The following is a 19,851-nucleotide window of genomic DNA, read 5'->3' on the forward strand; positions in this document are numbered from 1 at the left end:
GGTATACCCAATTGATCTTGTGAGTCATTAAGGCTGTATCCTTGCGTAGTTCTCTCGGGGTTCCTGACTCGTTTTTTCATCCGGTATACTTTTTGACTCACTATCAGGTTGTTTGAAGAACAATGAAAAAAATGGTCGATTTTTTATATTTTTTTCCCATTTAAACATCATTTTATTTGATTCTAAGATTACTTGAAGAAGGAAGGGGTACTGAAAAAAAGTCTCTTGGATCCAGATTCCATGCTCCTAAAAAGTTTCACAAGAAAACATGCTCTTGATCAAATCGGATTCTCACTTAAGTCGAGAACCAAGCCTCTTAGTTTGAGTAGATTTCCTTTTGATTCAAGCGAAAATCCGATTGAATCAAGAGTAATTTTTCTCGTCAAATTTTTTAAGAGTCTGGACTCTGGATCCAAGAGACTTTTTTCCAGTGGGGCCTGAACTCGCCTAAATGGGTCCTACAAGAGGGTGGGGGAGGTGATGGAGAGGGATTCAAGTGCAGTCGTCTTACGTAAACCTAAGCCTCCTACCAAAAAAATGAAATTAAACTATATTTTTCAATAAAACAAAATTTTCTAGCTAATTTTTAAGACTTTATGTTGTATTCTGAAAAATTGGCAACGGATGGGGTGAGTTAAGCCAATCCCACGAAATTTCACCTTCCCCTTGAAAGAGGGTTCAAAGGTTGAAAGTTGGGTTGAAAACTCGTCCTACGGGTACCTCACGGAGGAAAAGGGGGGGGGGGGGCTCCAAAATCCAGTCAAAATACCTTATGTAAGACTTGAACGGGCCTTCAAAGAGACTTCAATTGGAATAAATTCTGAGGAAAAAAGCACTTAAAGAACGATGGGCACTGGAAATGAAGGGGGATGGGTGAAGAGCGTTAATTTCAACAACGGAGCGTTGTCGACTTCGCGTGCGGTTGTGCGTGCTTCCAGCGTGAATATGTAAAACATCGGCGACGATAGCATGCTACATTGTCATTATTCGCCGTAACTAGCGCTCTCTTCATTTGTCACAAGGGAGGCGAATAACCGCCCCGAAATGCGGAAAGATATCTGATTAGCGAATCAATGTTTAATAGCTCTCTACGCTGTGTCCACCAATTCTCCTTACAGCCGTCAATTACTGAGTTTCGTGTCTTCATCGCAATGGACTCATTCAGCTTTAAAAATCGTTTTTCAGACCGCTCTAACTGGAAAATTTATCGTTTCTTACTAAAGTAACGATACATTTTTCAGTTTCAGTAAATTTTTCAGTTGCTACCAAGCAATGAAATGCAAGGGTTAGAAGGCACTCTTTCTTTAAATCACAGGCTTAATTTTCCCGTCAATTTTTGTCATGACGATATTTTTTTTTATCATTTTTTGACCTTAGTGATGTGAGACAGTCGCGGGTCCAGAAATTTTTTATGGGAAATGTCTACGGTCAAAAATTTCTCATGAGAGGTCACAGGTAAAAAGTTCCTGAAAATCACGAAAAAGTACTTTTGTTTTCAGGAATCTTCTTAACTGTGGGAGTTAGAATATTTCTCCTGATTCTTGAATGTTTTAAATTGATGTCTTCCTGTTTTTAAACTGCTGTTTTTTGTGTTTTCTTTTCTCCGCCCACCCTCTACATGTACAAAAAAACTGGCAGCTACTCTTAATTTCTTAGCCACGCGGGGGAGATACTTTGACGCAAGTTCGTGTTGTGTTTCAGCCAAAGTTTTCCGTTGGTAATTGTATGTAAATCCGGTGCCTGTTCAGCGTGATGTGCTTTGAATATTATCGTTCAGTTTTAGTTACGGTTTGGCCGCTTGAGACCGTCAAACCGAACATAGAGAAACAAGATGAAGATTCTATTTCGCGTTCCACGGGATACCCACTTATGGTGACATATTTGTCCCGTACGTACCTAAACTGGTTTTGCATTTTTTTCACATGATCTATGGCTCCTCTGTAAGTGCTGTATTTTTGTTCAATGGACCAGCGCGTCGAAATGGGTTCGTCCATGGACGGATTTAACGTGAATCGGTTTAAGTGTACTTCATGTTTTCCAGAATTTTCTTCAAATCACAAAAATTTATTTTTAAATTTTGAAGAAATTGTCTTTTAAACCATTTTTAATGTGATATTTACAATACTCCATTTTATGCAACGCAAAATCAAATTTTGAATTTTTTGCTCTGCAGGTTCCTTTTTTGCGCAGGCACAACTCTAGGAAAAAATTCTCTTGGATCGAAGTTCGGACTTGAAAAAAAATTGACAAGAAGAAATACTCTTGATTCAATCGAATTTTTGCTTGAATCAAGAACCAGTTTTATTTAAGTGGGTTCCTGTTTGATTCAAGCCGAAAGCGGATTGAATCGAGTGTACTTTTTCAAAATTTTTAATTTTTTCTTTATCAAATGTCAAATTTTTTAAGAGTCTGGATTCTGGATCCAAGAGAATTATTTTCCAGTGCACGGTCACAGGATGATGTTTTTCCCCAAATTTTAGAACTTTTTCGAAATCGAGCCTAAGTATTGAATCAAAGTCGAAGATGAGGCCTCGCAAAAAGACAACAAAATTGGCCGCAAAACGATAGTCCAAGAGGACTAGCGTACGTGGTGTGGTACAAGGTCGCGAATCTGAACGCGACCGCGGCCTTGACGTTGGACGCTTGACGTCGGACGCGCGACGATGCTCGCGTTTCATGTGCGCGTATATTCGACGGACACTTTCTAAAATAACCGCCAAAGTGCTACTTCTTCTTCTTCGTTTTATTCGTCGAGCTCGGGTGAGTCATTACCGGCTTGCATCGTTGCATCGTCTAGTTCTATGTTGAGTCGCGACATGACCTGCCTCAATGTCGGCGGCGTTTAGAAAACGACACGGGGGAGGAGGAGGCCGGCAATTTTTGGGGTAGGCCAGAAAACTTCCCTCGTGCTGCAATAGTCGCACTAAATTTTGCAACCAGGAACTGCAATTTCTGGCTCATCCGTTAAAACACTTATTTGCATAGGGAAACTCATGGTGCTTGCATTGTTCTTGAACTGAGCCAGAAATTGTAGGTCCTAATCGTAAAATGTAGTCCAGTCATCCATTCGAGTGCTTGAGGCTTTTGGAAGCAAACGGAACAAAGTTTCTGGAGCAGAGCACAGTTTTCCAAAAATGACAAAAAAAAAAAAAAAACAATTAAATTGAAGTGAAACACTTTATATTAATTTTTTATATTAAATTTTTTCTATAAAATGCAGTTTTTAATGCTGATTTTTGTGCGTAAAAAAATTTTGGGTCACTCGATTTTTTTCTTCATTTCTTTCAGTAAACACCTGGACATTGGGCATTGTTCCAACAATGGAGACTATGCAGACTTAGGACGTACTATAGCAGGGCTGCCTACTTGCCGCCCCCTTCTCATTCGTATTGAAACTCGATAAAAACCATCAAATGAACGTGCCAGCGGGGGGAGGGGGGGGGTGCATAAGACGCATTTACTCGTGTTGAACACATTTTTTGGGCCCTGTCAACACTACTAGCAAAAGTTCACGAACCTTGCGCGAAAGTTAAGTTCCATAAACCTATCTCTGTGTGGACAAGGCCTTCCATTCATAGGAAATGAACGAAAAAATTATGAAAGAACAAACATAAATGTGGATTAATGATTTTAACTTCCGCCGCCGCGCCGCGCAGACCGTACCGTGTTTGGCGCAATGCGTGAAGTATTCACGCAGTCTTGTAGGCGCTATGCGTTTCACGCTGATCGCACCGTCTTTGCCGCAATGCGTGAAGTATTCATGCATTCTTGTAGGCGCTATCCGTTTCATGCTGACCGCAATGACCGCACTGTGTTTGATGCAATGCGTGAAGTATTCGTGCAGTCTTGTAGGCGCTAATATATGTTAAATGCCGATCGCCACGCCGAGGGTTTCCCCTTAACATCTTAAGTCCTCGTCATCATTTCTCTCTAAGTCGTGCCGTTCCAGGCCAAATTGCATGTTTGGTTTCTCTCTTAACTCGATTAATTAAAGGTGCTGTCTCTTGTATCACTAAAAGACGACAAAATTAGAAATTACTATACTCTCAGGAAATGGGAGATTTTGTCGCCTTTTCTCGTTAGTAATTTTTTTTCTAAATCCGATTTTTTTTATACCTATGTTTAAAAAAATTGCAAAATTTGCCGCACCCTATAGATTTGCCGCCATGGGCCGCGGCCCATGTGGCCACCCCCTTAATCTGGCCCTGTACTATAGGGTGCTCTTCCATTACATACCTCGATTTTTGCCCGCAGTTAAAGTTTTACCATTACATTATTTGGAAAAAGCATCGATTTAATCACTGGTAACATTAATAGAAAAAGCTACCAAATGAGAGAGGAAGTGTGATTCGCATGAAATTCAGACCTAAGAAATTCCGATGTTAACATTGAATCCTGAACGTTCCTAGGTTAGTTTGAAGTTGTTTAGTTCGTTTCAACAGCTAATTTTCAAACCCTTTTTTAATAGAACTGAGTCCTCTTTTCTCCAATTAAAGTTCAGATTCAGATTTAGAGTAAAAAATCCTTGCAGATTTTGCAGGTAACTAAAAAATTTTCCGAAGTGGACTTTCCGCAGTTTGCTTCAAGAAATGACGAGAAACGGATGGAAATGATGGCACACTGAAGAAAAAAACTCCGGCCGTGGAAACCGTACTTACGGGCTATTAGATAGACATAGCGTCTACGTTCCAGCGTCTAGAGACTGTAAGTTCCGGGTGTAGCACTCGGAACAATCTATGCCCCGGCTCCAGCACCAGGATGTTTCGGCCTCTGAGCCCGGAACGGACGGTTTGTCTATATAGCCCGTAACTTTTTTTTCAGTGTATCATGACGTTCGAGCGGCGCACTTTTAATTCAGATAAGTTGGTGGGCTTGACAGGAAGGAACCAGATATGCCTGATACTACGTCCTGCGTCATCCAAAATTATCTACGAGCGCGTCAACTCAATCCCGGCCTGAAAACCCGGGGAGAGAGCGAACGAATCCGGAAACGTCCAGTCAGCAGATCTGCCGTGCTAAGAAAGAACGCCGTATGAACATTCGAGAGTTGCCAACTTTCTTTGATGAAATGTTTATTTTGTGGAAAATTATGAATATTTTTCCATAAAATTTTAGGAACTTTAGATCAAAATACGAACAAAATTCTCTGAAAAATTGGAAGAAGAATATTCATAAGTTTACCATGGAATTCGTGTTTTATCGAAGAAAATTTGGCAACGCCTGAAGGCTCATACGGCGTTTTTCCTTAGCACGGCAGAGATGCGTCCCGATTGTTTCTGCATAAAGCAGAGTTGGAAAACACCAGCCAAGTCATCGAACCGTGGAATTGGATGACGGGGATCAGATCGCGTGACGTCATTCTGCCGATGCGGGAGAAATCATTCACCTGATGCGACGACGGACGCGACAACGTAACGCAACGATGCATGCGACGTGACGCGGCGTGTCGTGACGTTCGCGCGCGGGAAGTCGGACCCGCGTCCATTCACTTTTTTACTCGCCTCCTCGTAGGAGGAGGGGGGCGGGAGGACCTTGTACCATTGTACTGACGATTAGCTCAAATCTATGCAACACGAATCCTGAATCAGATTTAATGCTGAGGTCAGCCAATAAGGGACGGCCTGTAAACTGACCAGGGTGTCTAGCATCAGGATTTTCCCGATTCTATCAGGATTTCAGGTCATGCCGCAATCAGACGCTGAATTTAGCACCTGAATGTGGAAGTCAACAGTCATCGCCCAACGGCTGAAATTTAGCAAATTCGAGTTATTTTCATCCAGATGTGTATCAAATCTACTCGAATAGTTCAGACAAATTCAAAATTGGTCCGATGGTTGCTGAGAATCGTTGCTGAATTTTGCGCGTCACGCGCAAAATTCAGGCATCGGGCCGATGACTTCCACATTCAAGCCACATTCAGCTCCCACATTCAGCGTGTGATTGCGGTGTCAATCAGGATGTAATCCCGATTTCATCAGGATTTGAGGAAAAATTGGTCGTAAAATCAGGATTTTAGAAAAGTCGGCCGTCCGATCGATTTTTTTTATCGAGCTATTTTTGTGAAGTTAAAGTTTCTCCGCCAAAAATCAGGATTTGAAAAAATTATGAAATTAGGATTTAGCGATCAAAAATCCAGAAAAATCAGGATTTCATCAGGATTTCCCCAAATGAAAAAAACTGGACACCCTGATCGACCAATCTGGTGGATACACCCGTTCCATTAATTTTTTTAAAAAATCGAGCCTCGGCCGGTTTTGGCACCCATGTGAGGCACTTTACGATGGAAGGATGAACTCGAAGGAAAAAACATAAGTGGAGCGCCGTAAGCAACTCCTTTGAGACATGGTACTCGTTTAGTATGAAAATTTGACGGTGACCGTTTTAGCTAATTCGGCCATAAATTTTTGATTTGCCTAATTTAAGTATGGTCAAGTACTATAATTATTTTAATATGATTGATGTAATTTCAATTTAATGCCCTCGTTTAAAAAATTGTCTTCAATGTATTATTTCTTTCTGTTACGCTGAGTGAATAGATTTGTTTTAATGGGCGTTATGATTGCACATTGTATTGTAATCTTTGTGTATAAGCGTTTAGTAAATGCACTGTTCCCTTGAATTTATGTATAAACAACGGTAAATAATTTTCCAAGAGACCACGCCTGTGCGGAAAAATCTCCAGCAACGAACTTCATCAGACGGAAGACAATTTTTGGGTTTTTTTTCTGGAGCCATCAAAATATAATAGCTTTTTCAACGAAACCTTGGGTTGAAATGACCACATGGATTTTATTAAGTGAAAATTGAAGGGAATTACGTAATTTCTAAGGAAGGAAAAGAGTCAGGTAGCCGCATGACCTGTTCAAAAAAACCGAATGAAATTGGTCTCAGCTCCACTGGAGCGTGTCTCGACGAACACGTTTGTGGATGACACTCACATTTCAGCTTCGGCCAATACATTTCGTGCCTAATTTTCTTTTTGCCCCTTCCCCTGTCCTCTCCTGTACTTGATAAATGGTCTCCGAGCGAAACATTCAAATTTAAAATTGCGCGCAATTTCCATCGTTGAATCACCGCAGGTTCGACGGTCGGATTTAGCCTTGGAGGTTAATCCGATCTCATTCAGTAGCGTGGCGTGCTTTGCGATGAATCGATCAATCTCCCACCTGAACCTATTGAAAAGTATCGAGTTTCAGCGTATACCTTAACTTTCGATTCTTTACCATAACTTCAAATGGAGAAATATCGATAGCTGATGATCTATGCTTTGCCCTCGATCTCATTGTGGGGCTCTATCTGGGGTATGAAAGGAACACGGCATGATTTTCTGATATTTGAGAATTTGGTATCGGCGTTACTGCCAGATGCATTGAAGAAATTAGCAATTGTCCCTGTTTACATTCATTTAAAAAATGCACGTTTTATTGCCTGACATGACAATCTTGATCATTGGATCTGTCAGGCACCACATTCGCTTTTTAACTCAAATAAATTTTCAGATTCATTTTAAGCGAAAGTCTGAAAATTCACATCGTTCCTTCTATTTTTGGCTCAGGATTTTTGCAAAAAGCAATTTTACTTTCGTATGACTCACTAGTGCCGAAGAAAAGTTCCGCGCTCTCCTTTTCTCTTTTAACCGTTTACTTTATGATTTTTGACTTTGATTACCTGTTGCACTATTGCACTAAGGGAAAACGCTGTAAGAACATTCAAAAGTTACCAACTTTTTCACAAATACAGCACTCATCTTAAGGTGAAGTTATGAATACTTTTTCTTTTAATTTTCGGATGCTGCAGCTTAAATTGCGTGAAAAAATCTCTAAAAAATTGGAAGAAAAATATTCACAAGTCTTCCTGAAAATTCGTATTTTATCAACAGAACTTTGACAACTTTTGAAAGCTTGTACAGCGTTCTTCCTCAACGCGGCGGTGTTGTCCTATTCAATTCTGCTTGAGGATTGACCCCATGTGTGCAATAAGCATTCGAATGTTGTCAAACTCTCCTCGGCGGAATATTAATTTTTAAGAAAAAGTTATGAAAAAGTTATTTTGAAATTTTTTAGAAACAATACATTATATCGCTAATTAATTCTCTAAAATTGAAAAAAGAAAATTGCACGGGTTTCCTTGGTAATTCGTATTTTATCAGAAGGCAATAGGCAACATCTGAATTTTTATGGCATTTCTCTGAAATGGTCTTTGTGAGTTTCGCACGTGGTAATCTTAATCAGATCATTTCAACTATTGAACTCTGAGATAATTAAGTCATTAATGAATTTACAGCAACTTCAAAGGTTTCGCGCCCGTCGCTGCCGTGGTAGGCGTGGATTTCCTCCAGTAGCACTTTCTAATCTATTTTTTAAGCTATACGCACCAAGTGTCTAATACTTTATCGGCCGTGAATTTTTGAATGGCACGACTTTTTTTGAAAACAACGCCAAAATTTGATTCTTCACTCTCTTCAGTCATATTGTCACGAGATCTCTTTACTTAGGAAGCTTTTATTTTTACACGCCCTAGCCGTATTTCTCAGTCCGACCGCCCGAAATGTTTTACGCCTCTGGTGTTATATGCACTGGAAAAAAAACACATTGGGTCTAGAGTCCAGACTCTTGAAAACATTTACAAGAAAAAGGACTCTTGATTCAATCAGATTTAAGCTTAAATTAAAAGGAAATCCGCTCAAATTAAGAGGCTTGTTCTTGATTCAAGCTTAAATCTGATTGAATCAAGAGTATTTTTTCTTGTCGATGTTTTTAAGAGTCTGGACTCTAGATCCAATGTGTTTTTTTTTCCAGTGTGCGTTACCCAGTACTCATGATTTTACATCATAGAGTAAAATTTGTTTTTTTAATTCTCCTAAAAATGGTATTGAAAGTTATCAAGAAAAATAATACTGACCGTTTCGTGAAGTTCGTTCGCACGAAAAGAAGTTCGGTAAAAGTCAAGGAGGTGAGATTTCACCGAAAAAAATTGAAGTTGATTGAACATTCTGGATGTGAAAAAAGTGTGCGAGAACTTACAAAATGCTGAATTACCCTGTCAGTTACTTTAGCAACGCCGAGGTATAAAACTAGCTGCTGTGGCGCGTGATTCAGCATTTTAGTTCTCGCACATTTTTTCACATCCAGAATGTTAAATCAACTTCTTTTTTTTCGGTGATTTTTCTACGTGTAATAACGGCGCAAGAACCTAGTAAAACGATAAAATCAAAAGTAAGTTTAATCTTGGAACAGTGTCGAGAAGCTATTGAATTTATTCCTTCAGTTCAAACTGACAACGAGTCCTTTCCAAAAAAAAAGAACAGAGAGCGAAAAAAATAGGAGCTCATACCCTAGATAGGCCCACTGAGTGAACACTAAAAAGCTTTTTATTCGAAGCCATCCGTTTTCCCAGTATTTTACCCTACCTATAAGACTCGACTCATCTTCAATTAAATCGTCGACAGCTCAAAGCCGTTTCCCATTAAAGCACGATTTGCGAAGAAACATCCATCATTATTCCATTACTTGGCGAGAACAAGTGTGCGAAGACTTTTTAATATAAATTACGCAACAAAGATGTGATTGTGCCGACCGCAGTTAACTAACTTACATAACGCTGTGACGTTCCCCCAACCGCGTTGAGCTCTGCAGCATCAATGTCAAGGTTAACACAGCTGTACGACATTAAGCTATCTCTCTCCGAGTTTTTTTCCCTTGTTCATGCTCGTCCTTTGTTTATATTTGCGCGTATTCAGAACTTTGCATGAAGAGAAAGTAAACTTTTAAGGACTTGTTTTCTTTCTGAAGAAAAAGAACTGGATTTTTCATGGAGGCTGTTAGCTAGTCTTATGCAAGGGGGGATAGTGGGGCCGATAAGCATAACAATCGTGCACTTCTGGAAGAAAGCATGAAAATTTCAGGGATTCATCTCTACCCTATAGACATTCGATTCAGACATAGACCCCAAAAATCTGAGCCCCCTGGGGGGGCAGGGGGGCCCCCAAATTTTGAATTTTGAATAACTACGGAACGGCTAATGTTAGCGTAATTTTTTTTAAGCAGGACGATAGGAAATTTTATCAGGAACAAAAATGGTTCTGATGAATTTTTCTGTGGGATCGATATTTAAGGCGTGAAACAGGAAAAAACCATCGGGGGACGGGGAGCCGGCCGTTCTGAGGCAGATCCGCGCGCTGCGCTGTTTGCCCGGGACGCGCGCGGCGGCACAGTACGGTGTTACCGACGAAACAGCCGCTTGTCTTGGTTTAATCTCAACGATGCGCAGTTTTAAAAGTATTGTGAATATATCGTACTACCTATAAAGCCTTAAAATAGGGCTTAACTTATGCAGGTAATATATGTATACAAGCGAGCGCACGGCAACAGAAAGAGAAGGGGTTAAGTGCTGGAGTTCCGAATTGTTTTGTTGTATGGGTTTGTCAAGTTTTATTACAGCATCCGAGATAACTGCATCAGACATCAGTTGAACGGAATAAAATCTGAGGAACAGTTGTCTCGGGAAGGGGGGGGGGGGGGCTAAAAGTCACAAATCTTATTTATGTACCACGATGACCTGAAAAATGATTTTAAAGTGTTTTTCTTTCTCTTTCTCTCGGTGCTGCGACATCAGGATGGTATCTAAATATGCTTACTTAAGACAGGGAGCCTAATTTTGTAAACAATGAGCATACATGGAAACATGCTTATTCTCCTCTCTTTCAGGAACATTTTGGTACATCATTGCTACGTATAGGCATTTTTTTAAGAGGACCAAAACCACCTTCAAAACTTGCTCCAAAAAAACGGCAAAAGAATCTTGAGAAAGCTTGATATCGATAAATGACCCCCAAAAAACCTTTGTTGGACTGCTTCTTGTACAGTACAAAGAATATTATTAAGTAATAACTAGCCGCCGTATCCGCTAATCTGTCAAAAGGGTCCATTTGAGTGATAGGAAGTCGCGCCTAAGTACTGGGAACCTATCCTGCTCTTATGTCAGCGCATCATAGGTACGATATTCCGCAATCTCGGTAATTTTGCAACTGATTACTGATTTTGACTGATTTTTTGATATTTTGACGATAAATTAACCTTTTGATAATCTCCAAAGCCAATTCGATCAGTGTTACAATGTACGATAAAGTTTAAGGTGTACGTTTTGTGCATTGCATATTTTGCAAGTCCCGTTTCTTGAAAATTGTCTCCGACGTACTTACCTAGAACTCTTCCATGAGCTCCATACAAATCAAAAATCGGTACGAGATTTGCGGGTTGAAAAGAAGAAATGCAATAAATTTCTTCCTGAGGCCTGGTCCTTCTCAGAGGTTCTTTAAAGAATCAGAACCTGCATGATAAATAAATTTCCTCCTATATTAATATTTTTTTCAATACAAATGTTAACAACTCCACTCTAAATTCCATACAACAAAATGTAAGATAATATACATGGATTTTTTTACTGCTCATTCCATTTTCTATGTGTCGTGGTAAGTACCAATAATATCTTCAAGGATGACTCGATAAAAAGAGGCGATAGTATTCAGATATCTTCTTTTTTATCATTTATTTAATGTATTGTTCTATTTTTTTTTAAAAATGCATGTTTGTTGAATAACTGAAAAAATGGGGAGTTCATGATAATGAAAACTTCTATTGACTGGCTGGAGGGAAAAAGAGGAGAAAAGAACATTGTCGGAATGTTCCGTATGAATCAGTACCTATGCAATTGCGAGAAACCAATGAACATGAAGGAAATCTGGTAACCTTGGTGGCGAAGGGAATGTGAAGCCCCCCTACCCTCCCTCCTCACTCCTCAATTAATGTCTCTACCAAGTTTTGCAAAATTCATGGTTATGTAAGCAGCTCATTGTCTCATTCGCCGAAAGTAACATGAAAAATAAGCTAAAAATAAGTTACGAAGGATCCGCCATTTCCAATAGTCATGAAAAAGTGGGTCAAAATCGTATTAAAACTTGTTATTTCGCTCTAATATCTTAAAAAAATGTAATCCTGTCTGTACAAAACTTACATGAGGAAAGGGTAATTTACTCTGTAATGAGGTCGGAAAAGCTCTGCATTCAGAGAAAACAAGACGCGTGATGCGCGATGACCGATCCCTCCTATTGACTCGGCGCTCTCACATTGGAGTATTTCGCTTTTGCTTGTTTTTATGTATTACTAATAAAAAGTAGAGCTTAAATTACTGAGGAAAAGTATTTAGGCAGTACGGTAAATTCATTATTATTTTTAAAACTGCGCATCGTTGAGATTAAACCAAGACAAGCGGCTGTTTCGTCGGTAACACCGTACTGTGCCGCCGCGCGCGTCCCGGGCAAACAGCGCAGCGCGCAGATCTGCCTCAGAACGGCCGGCTCCCCGTCCCCCGATGGTTTTTCCTGTTTCACGCCTTAAATATCGATCCCACAGAAAAATTCATCAACCATTTTTGTTCCTGATAAAATTTCCTATCGTCCTGCTTAAAAAAAATTACGCTAACATTAGCCGTTCCGTAGTTATTCAAAATTCAAAATTTGGGGGCCCCCCTGCCCCCCCAGGGGGCTCAGATTTTTGGAGTCTATGTCTGAATCGAATGTCTATAGGGTAGAGATGAATCCCTGAAATTTTCATGCTTTCTTCCAGAAGTGCACGATTCTTATGATATTTTCCACTTATCGGCCCCACTAGGAAAAAAGTTCGGTGCATATCGAGCACCAAAAGAGCCTGTCAAAAAAGTGCCCTTTTTGGAATCGCCGGAATTTTCTTCAAAAAATTCCAAGCAAAACCTAATAATGAAGCAATCTTTCGATGCATGTTTCAGCAGTTCGTTTGACAAAACAGCGCTGCAAAGTTTGCGTTTCTAACTGTTAAAAATGCCAATGTTTTGAAGTTTTCGTAAAAAAAAAAAAAAAAAAAAAAAAAAAAAAAAAAAAAAAAAAACCTGAACCGATTTACCTTATATTTTCTGGGGGATACTTTTATTAGACTGTTGTTGACACCACAATCATCAGTCGTGATGAAGCGTTGCAAAGTTTGTGCAAGGTGTGTGATGAAAAATCGGCGATTGAAGATCCATACGTTTCCAAATTTCTCATATTAAAGCATTATTTTTAGGATAGTTAGGAATGTATGTCCTCGAAACTGTCTGAATCATCAGATTGGATTGTGCAGAAAATTCTCTAAAAATTTGAAAAATAAGAGCTAAGAAGTTTTTCAGAATTTAGTGATTTAATCTGAGGAAATTTCGCAACGCTCAAGTGTTCGTATAACGTTTTTCTTTAACGCGTCAGTATTAATAACCAAGCTCAGGACGATGATACCGGTACTAACGCCTTGATGCAACTATTCGTGCTCTATGGACATCCGTGTTGCGTTTTAAAATTTGAAGGCGCTCCCGTTTTCCGATTCATGAAGCAGACTGCTCGCAGCGACACGTTATCACGAAGCAGTCAGTGTAGCGGTGGGATGTAATATTCTGATGTGTATAAATAGTGCAAAAACACAGTTCTCTGTTCTATTCCCTTAGTTTTTATCGGAAAACATCTTGCCTCGCATTCGCAACTGCGCGCCAAACGCTTCTGCATGCTCTGCTTCATGGACTTCAGTGTCCGCAGCGGAGCGCCTTCAATTTTTTCAAATGCAACACGCGTGTCCATAGAGTACGAATAGTTGTATCCAAAGCATTCCTATCAACATCATTCGAATGCGTTGCTCATGTTGATTAAAAGCCCCGTTCCGTCATATCTTACCTAGTTGTTAGTTTCGTTTAGTAAATAAATTAAATTCAAATTGCGCTTATGAAAAAATGCTAATATTTTAAAATTCTCCGATTAAAACACACCTTTAATCGATCTCTATCTACTTCAGTAGTTTTAGTAGTTCTACTTCAGAAGTTCTACTAGTTTCATCAGTTCTTGTTACTTGAGGAGACTAGGACTGTTGTCGACACTACGATCTAGCGATCATTCGTGATACAGTATTGCAAGCAAAGTTTATACAAGATGTCCCAGATCCTCATTCCAGGATTTTGCTCTCGGTGCGATTTTAGGTCGAATGGTGTTTGGTACAGAGAAGTTAAACACGGAATGGACTCCAAGAATCGGACTTTCATTTTTTGGAGGTCCTTTAACCTTTTTTCAGGATTCATTCCCTACTTATAACGCCCGGTCTCAGACATCAACCATCAAAACATTTTTAAACGGAAGAAGAAACGAAACAAACATCCGAATTAACATATTCTGACAACACCCAGATAGATTCCGGGCATTTATCAGGAGGGAATATGTAAGCGTTTCAAATTATTTTGAAAAGTTTTCAAAAATTCAGTGTATGTTCAATATCTTAGTAATATTCCAGTTCATATCAGATCTATCAATTCAAATCCTTATCAAATCTAACAATTCAAATCCTTATCAGATCTAACAACTCAAAATAGTCTCAGCTCTCATACACGACATTGTCATGATAATTCTATCTGGATGACGCAGCCTAACAGAAAAGATGTACATATATGAGTTTTCCAAGCAGCTCAGTGAAAACACCGCGCACAGAGCTCTTTGGATCCATCATGACTCATCCGTAGTAGCCGCGTGTGGGTGTAGAGCTTTGTTGCTCTCAATTGTTCACTCTTATCATCACGCAGTAGGCAAAAAAAGAACTTTGTGGGACAAAAATTAGAGTTCCTACAAGCAAAACCTCGAAAATCTGAGTTCGTTGCTCTTGTCGTATTTTTACATAAGCGACTATGTATGTATCATGGGTTCAACGTCAGTCGAATCATCCTTGTCTCACCTATGTATAGTCTTATACGATTGTGTCTCGCACATATTTTTGTGCATACGCACTAGAAAAAAAAAAACACATTGGCTCCAGAGTCCAGACTCTTGAAAACATTGACAAGAAAAAGGACTCTTGATTCAAGCAGATTTAAGCTTGAATCAAAAGGAAATCCGCTCAAATAAGAGGCTTGGTTCTTGATTCAAGCTTAAATCTGATTGAATCAAGAGTATTTATTCTTGTCGATGTTTTTAAGAATCTGGACCATAGATGCAATGTGTTTATTTTTTGTTTTTCATTGCGAATCAGATTTAATTCAATATTACTTACCATCTCAACCTCTCTCATTTATTCCCAGAAATGGTGTTTTATGAGATTTTTAAGATTTTTTACACTTTTGAGCACCATCCATGAATGGAACCTGTTGAACTCTAATTCAATGAAATACCATTGTATAGTAGAAATGTTGACTAAAATGCATGAAGCAACTGAGTTCAATTCTTAACTTCATCAGAGCGTTTTTTCCTCTGGGTTGCGACCCTGCCTATCTGATCGGGAAAGTTTACCCAATCAAATAAGATTAAAGTAGAGCCCTCAAAAATCCCTTCTCCACTTAACTTATGGACGTGTCCAGCGACCGAAAAAAAATTCGACTTAAGCGGCATTTCGTCCTAACCGTAGTTCGACTTAGCGAGCTTTTACTTTATGTCTTTTTAACAATCTGCCATTTGTTCAATTGCCAGAGAATTTTACCAAAATGTGTCAGGAAAATGTCGGGGAATTTAATTTTCCAAATTCTGTCGCAAACCTGAATGATAACAGAATCGAAATGATCTTAACAATACAGGGTTATTGAAAAGTCACGCACCACTGGCCAAAACTTTAGTTCTAATTAAGATATCGACTTGCGGTTTAAGACTTTTTCCTTATATCGAAGGGAACACTTTTTTAGATACTTTCCAGTTTTGGACTCCCTCAGGGGGAGGGGGGCGAGGGGCAACTCAAAAATTTCAAATGGCCACCCCCCTCATGGCCAGTGGTGAGTGAATAACCCTGTATAATACCGCGAAACCTCGACCAATTTTTGGTCGTCTGCAGCGGGGTTTTTGCTCCGTGCGTGTCCGTCCGGTGGCGGCATTTCAATTATCTCGTCTGTCCAGTGTTTCCAGGCTCGTTAGTTATAATGGCGGCTGGAGATAGCTTCCTAATTGGTTCCCCTTTTTTTCTGTTGCAGCGTCTGCTCGGAGTGCGATGCGGGAGGAATGTCAGAGCTGTTGACCTCTCGTCCACCCTGGTCGGGAGACCGAGTCTGAGGATCGCGCCGACGGGACCTGAAGGGTCCTCACGAAGGAAGGTCACTCAACACCGCCCACCGCGTCCTTAAGTCGACACCATGTCCAAAATCGTTGACGAAGTCTACGGTGAGCGCTCCACCCGTCTTGGTCTTCTGCATGGTACACTATTCTTCTCTCTTCCGCTCAGGGTTCACCAGCACAATGGTCTTGAAGCAAAAAAAAAAAATGCGACAAAAATGTACCCAATAACGGTTTGCAGAGGGCGATTCAATGGTTCGTGTGGACTTAAAATCGCGGAAAATCAAAATCTTGGCTGATCCTAATTTCGAGATACCGCAATTTGAAATTTGCACAGTGAATGCAAGTTTTCTACTAATTTTTCGCTTTGAAAGGTATAGCCAAGTACTACGCTATTAGATTTTTACTATTTTTTACTATTTTATCCAATTGAGGAAGGCTAAATTTTCGGCCGAATCTGTTTGATGATATTTACGTGAAAATTAGCCTTGTTACCCCGCTGTGTAATTTGTTTCATTCTTGAATAAACTTAAACAGAAACAAAGTTTAAATTCAAAATAAAATGTACCGCGGTGCAAATTTTCAGTCCTAAAAAGTCCTACGAATTTGTTGTTTCGAGGTTGTTTTCAATTCGCCTTCAACTGCGTCCGCAACAATTGTTGTTATGAATATGTCGTGCGTGCTGACCTCAGCTAATTACATACTTGACTCTTCGAAGGCGTTTAATGTGTGAAAGTAGAGCACCCTGTTGGAGAACACTAGAAATGAGATTGAACGACTCGTTTAATCCATATACTTCGTTTGTACTCCGACAGATCACGCTACTTGTGCACAAAAAACGCCTTCAGAGAGTCGAGTATGTAATGAGCCATAATAAGCACGCACAACATATTCGTAACAACAATTGCTGCAGACGCAGCAGAAGGAGAATTGTTCGGTTAAAAAAAAAAGTATGATAGGAAGTCTGCATGTATTGAAAGGGTACGTATTCGATCGAAATGAATCGAACAAAGAATAAAAACGTGAACCGATCAACACAGATTCCAAGGACAAACAAATAAAAAAGCTGATCAAAATCGGTAGAAAACTTGCATTCACTATGAAAATTTCAAATTGCGGTACCTCGAAATTTGGATCAGCCAAGATATTGATTTTCCGCGATTTAAAGTCCACACGCACCATATAGCCTCACCCCCTGCTAACGGTTTTTGAGTAAATTTTTTTCGCAATTTTTTTTTTTTTTTTTTGTTGGTTTTTTTTTGTTTCAAGACCACTGTGCCAGGGAGCTTGAGAAATTAAGAAGTTTGCACTTGATGCTCGTCACTAGAAGTCCGCCATTAAAAAAAAAAAAAATACAATAAAGTACAGCTTTTGCATGCGTCTGAAATATGCGATTCAAGTGCTTTTTCTCCAGTACATTTTCGCGGAAAACACGATGGAGCCTCTGGTTTTCTTTGGAACGAACTTTCTGGTTTAAAAAAGCTCTCAGGAGTTGAGGACGTAATGGAAGGGATCCGATTCCCCGTGTTACACTAAGAATCCACCTCCATATGGATCAAACAGATATGGATCTATATGGACGTTTTAAGTCTGCAACCATGTATCTCGTTTGCGGTATTGGAAAATCTCCACTTCTATTTTATTTTTTTAAAGGAGAACAAATCGACATTATTCCTTGAAGTTTTCGCAGAATTTTCTTCGCACTGAGAAGAAAAATCAAGCCAGTTTTCAAAAATTTCCGTTGAGTAGTTTTCTATTAAAAAAATAAATTATGATAAGAAGTCTGCAGCATCGCAAACCGAGATACGTGGTTGCGGACTTACACCGTCGATCTGGTTTTCTCCAGGGATTAAACGGCTACGGAACCGTTCCTTCCAGGGATCAAATACATGTGTGTTTTCAGCTAATTTGATGCCACAAACAAAGTGGCAGCACCGCTCATGTAGTTTATTCCCATCAGTGCAAAGAGAGTTTGACTTAATATAAAGGTTAGCTTTCAACATGGCGTAGGGGATCCCCTCCTCTACGACTTCACCATTGAGAGCTTTTTTGAACTTTGAGAGGTAAGTTTCCAAAAAACCAGTGGCACTATCGTGTTTCTCGCGAAATTTTATGAAGGAGATGAGCTTGGATCGCAAATCCCAGACGGGGGCAAGAGCTCAATTTTAGTCGATATTAAAATGCCAGTTTTTGGCAAACACACTCGCTAGAAGTATTGTAACCGCCATGTACAGAATAAGTGCTGAATAAATTACACTTTAGAACTGCTATTGCAAAGATAGTTATTTTTACTGTAGTAAGTTTGATAAAATATAAAAAATTCGGATTTTTATTATGTACCTCCTTCTCGGTAGCAAGAGAGATCAATATGAAAAGACCCGTAGTATGGCAAACTGCATGCGATCCGCTACTCTCTTAATTAACGTTTGCTCAATATTGCTTTCTTCACCAATCAAATGCGCTTTAAAAAAATGTATTGTCCATTTTTCATGTACAATTTAGCGATTTCCACAAAGAAAGCCCTTTGAGTAGGCTTATCATTTGAACGTATTTATGCTACAAGATACTATACGTTGCACGCAAATCTAATGCCTTTAATTCCTTTTAGCATAACTCGTACCTTTTTCTTTCATATCACCCTAGGCATGCACTCGTTCAATATATGTTATTTTTATTATTACCTGCTTATGTTTTCTCTTTTCTCTTTTCCCGCGTGCTATTGAATGCAAATGACCCATGGCCTCTGCATGAAACACTAATGCACGTGATGTCATCCTTCTGCATGAACACTCAAAACAGGTACGAAAATGGCCAACAGTCATAGTACTTTTCACTATATTTTGATTAATTGGTCAGCACTCAATGGGAAAGAACCATTCATTCGTAGCTAAGGCTTTTCAGGCTCGCATCCACAGGAATCATGTGATTGCCCGACGAGCGGAGCGGCGCAGCGCCGCGCACCAGAAGTGGCATTGCCACCGGCAAAACCAAAACGCCTTCAAATATTCGTATATGCAAAACGGACATCCACTGAGTACGAATAGTTGCATTCAAGCGCCGATGTCGTCGTCGTCGCATTCGCATCTGTTATCCTGCTGTATGGCCATGTGACCGCAGAAATCAATTGGTGAAAATGAAGTTTTGATACAATAGACCTCTCAGAGTCCGTTTGTAGGATTTTATCCTCCATATTTCGTCAGATAGACTCTAATAGTCTCCATCTGTAAGACTTTTAGAAAGATGATCTTTCAGTACCTAATCACTTTGCGATCTTTCAGTAGTAGGTAATCACAGTATAATTAAGCGGATTTAAGCAAGGACAGCCTCATTACATCAGGCAGTGACGATTTTGCAAGTTGATAGGCCTGTTTTACCCCCATTTAAATTCATTAAAAAGATCGATATTAGATGAGGCAAGCTGCTTTACCAATAAACGATTGTTTTGCATTTATTTAAAAGGAGGAAAAACACTAAAACAGTGATGTCACTTTTCAAGAATCGCCACCATATCGCTTCATCGCTTCATTTTCTCTTTTGTCTTACTTTTTAACGAAAACCAAGCAATATTCTGACGTGAAATTTTGTGAGAATATTCTTCAAACCCTTGGGGAAATTTTCAGGAAGTTTCACGGCGGTATGTTTCTCAGTTTTTTCGTGGATAAGGTAGCTAGATACAAACAAGAAAACCTGTTTTTTCATAACTCGTGAGCCAAATTCTAGAATCGATATAGCTCATCGTGAACCGGGGATTATGTATCTTCATCCTGTAGATTTTTACTTAA

General features: G+C 39.6%; 1 protein-coding gene across 2 annotated transcripts in view; it reads left to right on the plus strand.

Moving 5' to 3' along the window:
* The window catches only part of Ctl2 (Choline transporter-like 2), a 68,148-nt gene that overhangs the window by 31,548 nt on the left and 16,749 nt on the right, over positions 1 to 19,851 (plus strand). The window contains exon 2 of one of the 2 annotated variants that reach the window (XM_019055047.2): positions 15,991 to 16,210. In XM_019055047.2, coding sequence (XP_018910592.2) covers positions 16,150 to 16,210 — 61 coding nt within the window. In that variant the 5' untranslated portion in view covers positions 15,991 to 16,149. The remainder of the gene's footprint in view (positions 1 to 15,990; positions 16,211 to 19,851) is intronic. The other variant, XM_019055048.2, reaches the window with a different exon arrangement.

Source organism: Bemisia tabaci, chromosome 2 (assembly GCF_918797505.1).
Source record: "Bemisia tabaci chromosome 2, PGI_BMITA_v3".
Taxonomy (NCBI): domain Eukaryota; kingdom Metazoa; phylum Arthropoda; class Insecta; order Hemiptera; family Aleyrodidae; genus Bemisia; species Bemisia tabaci.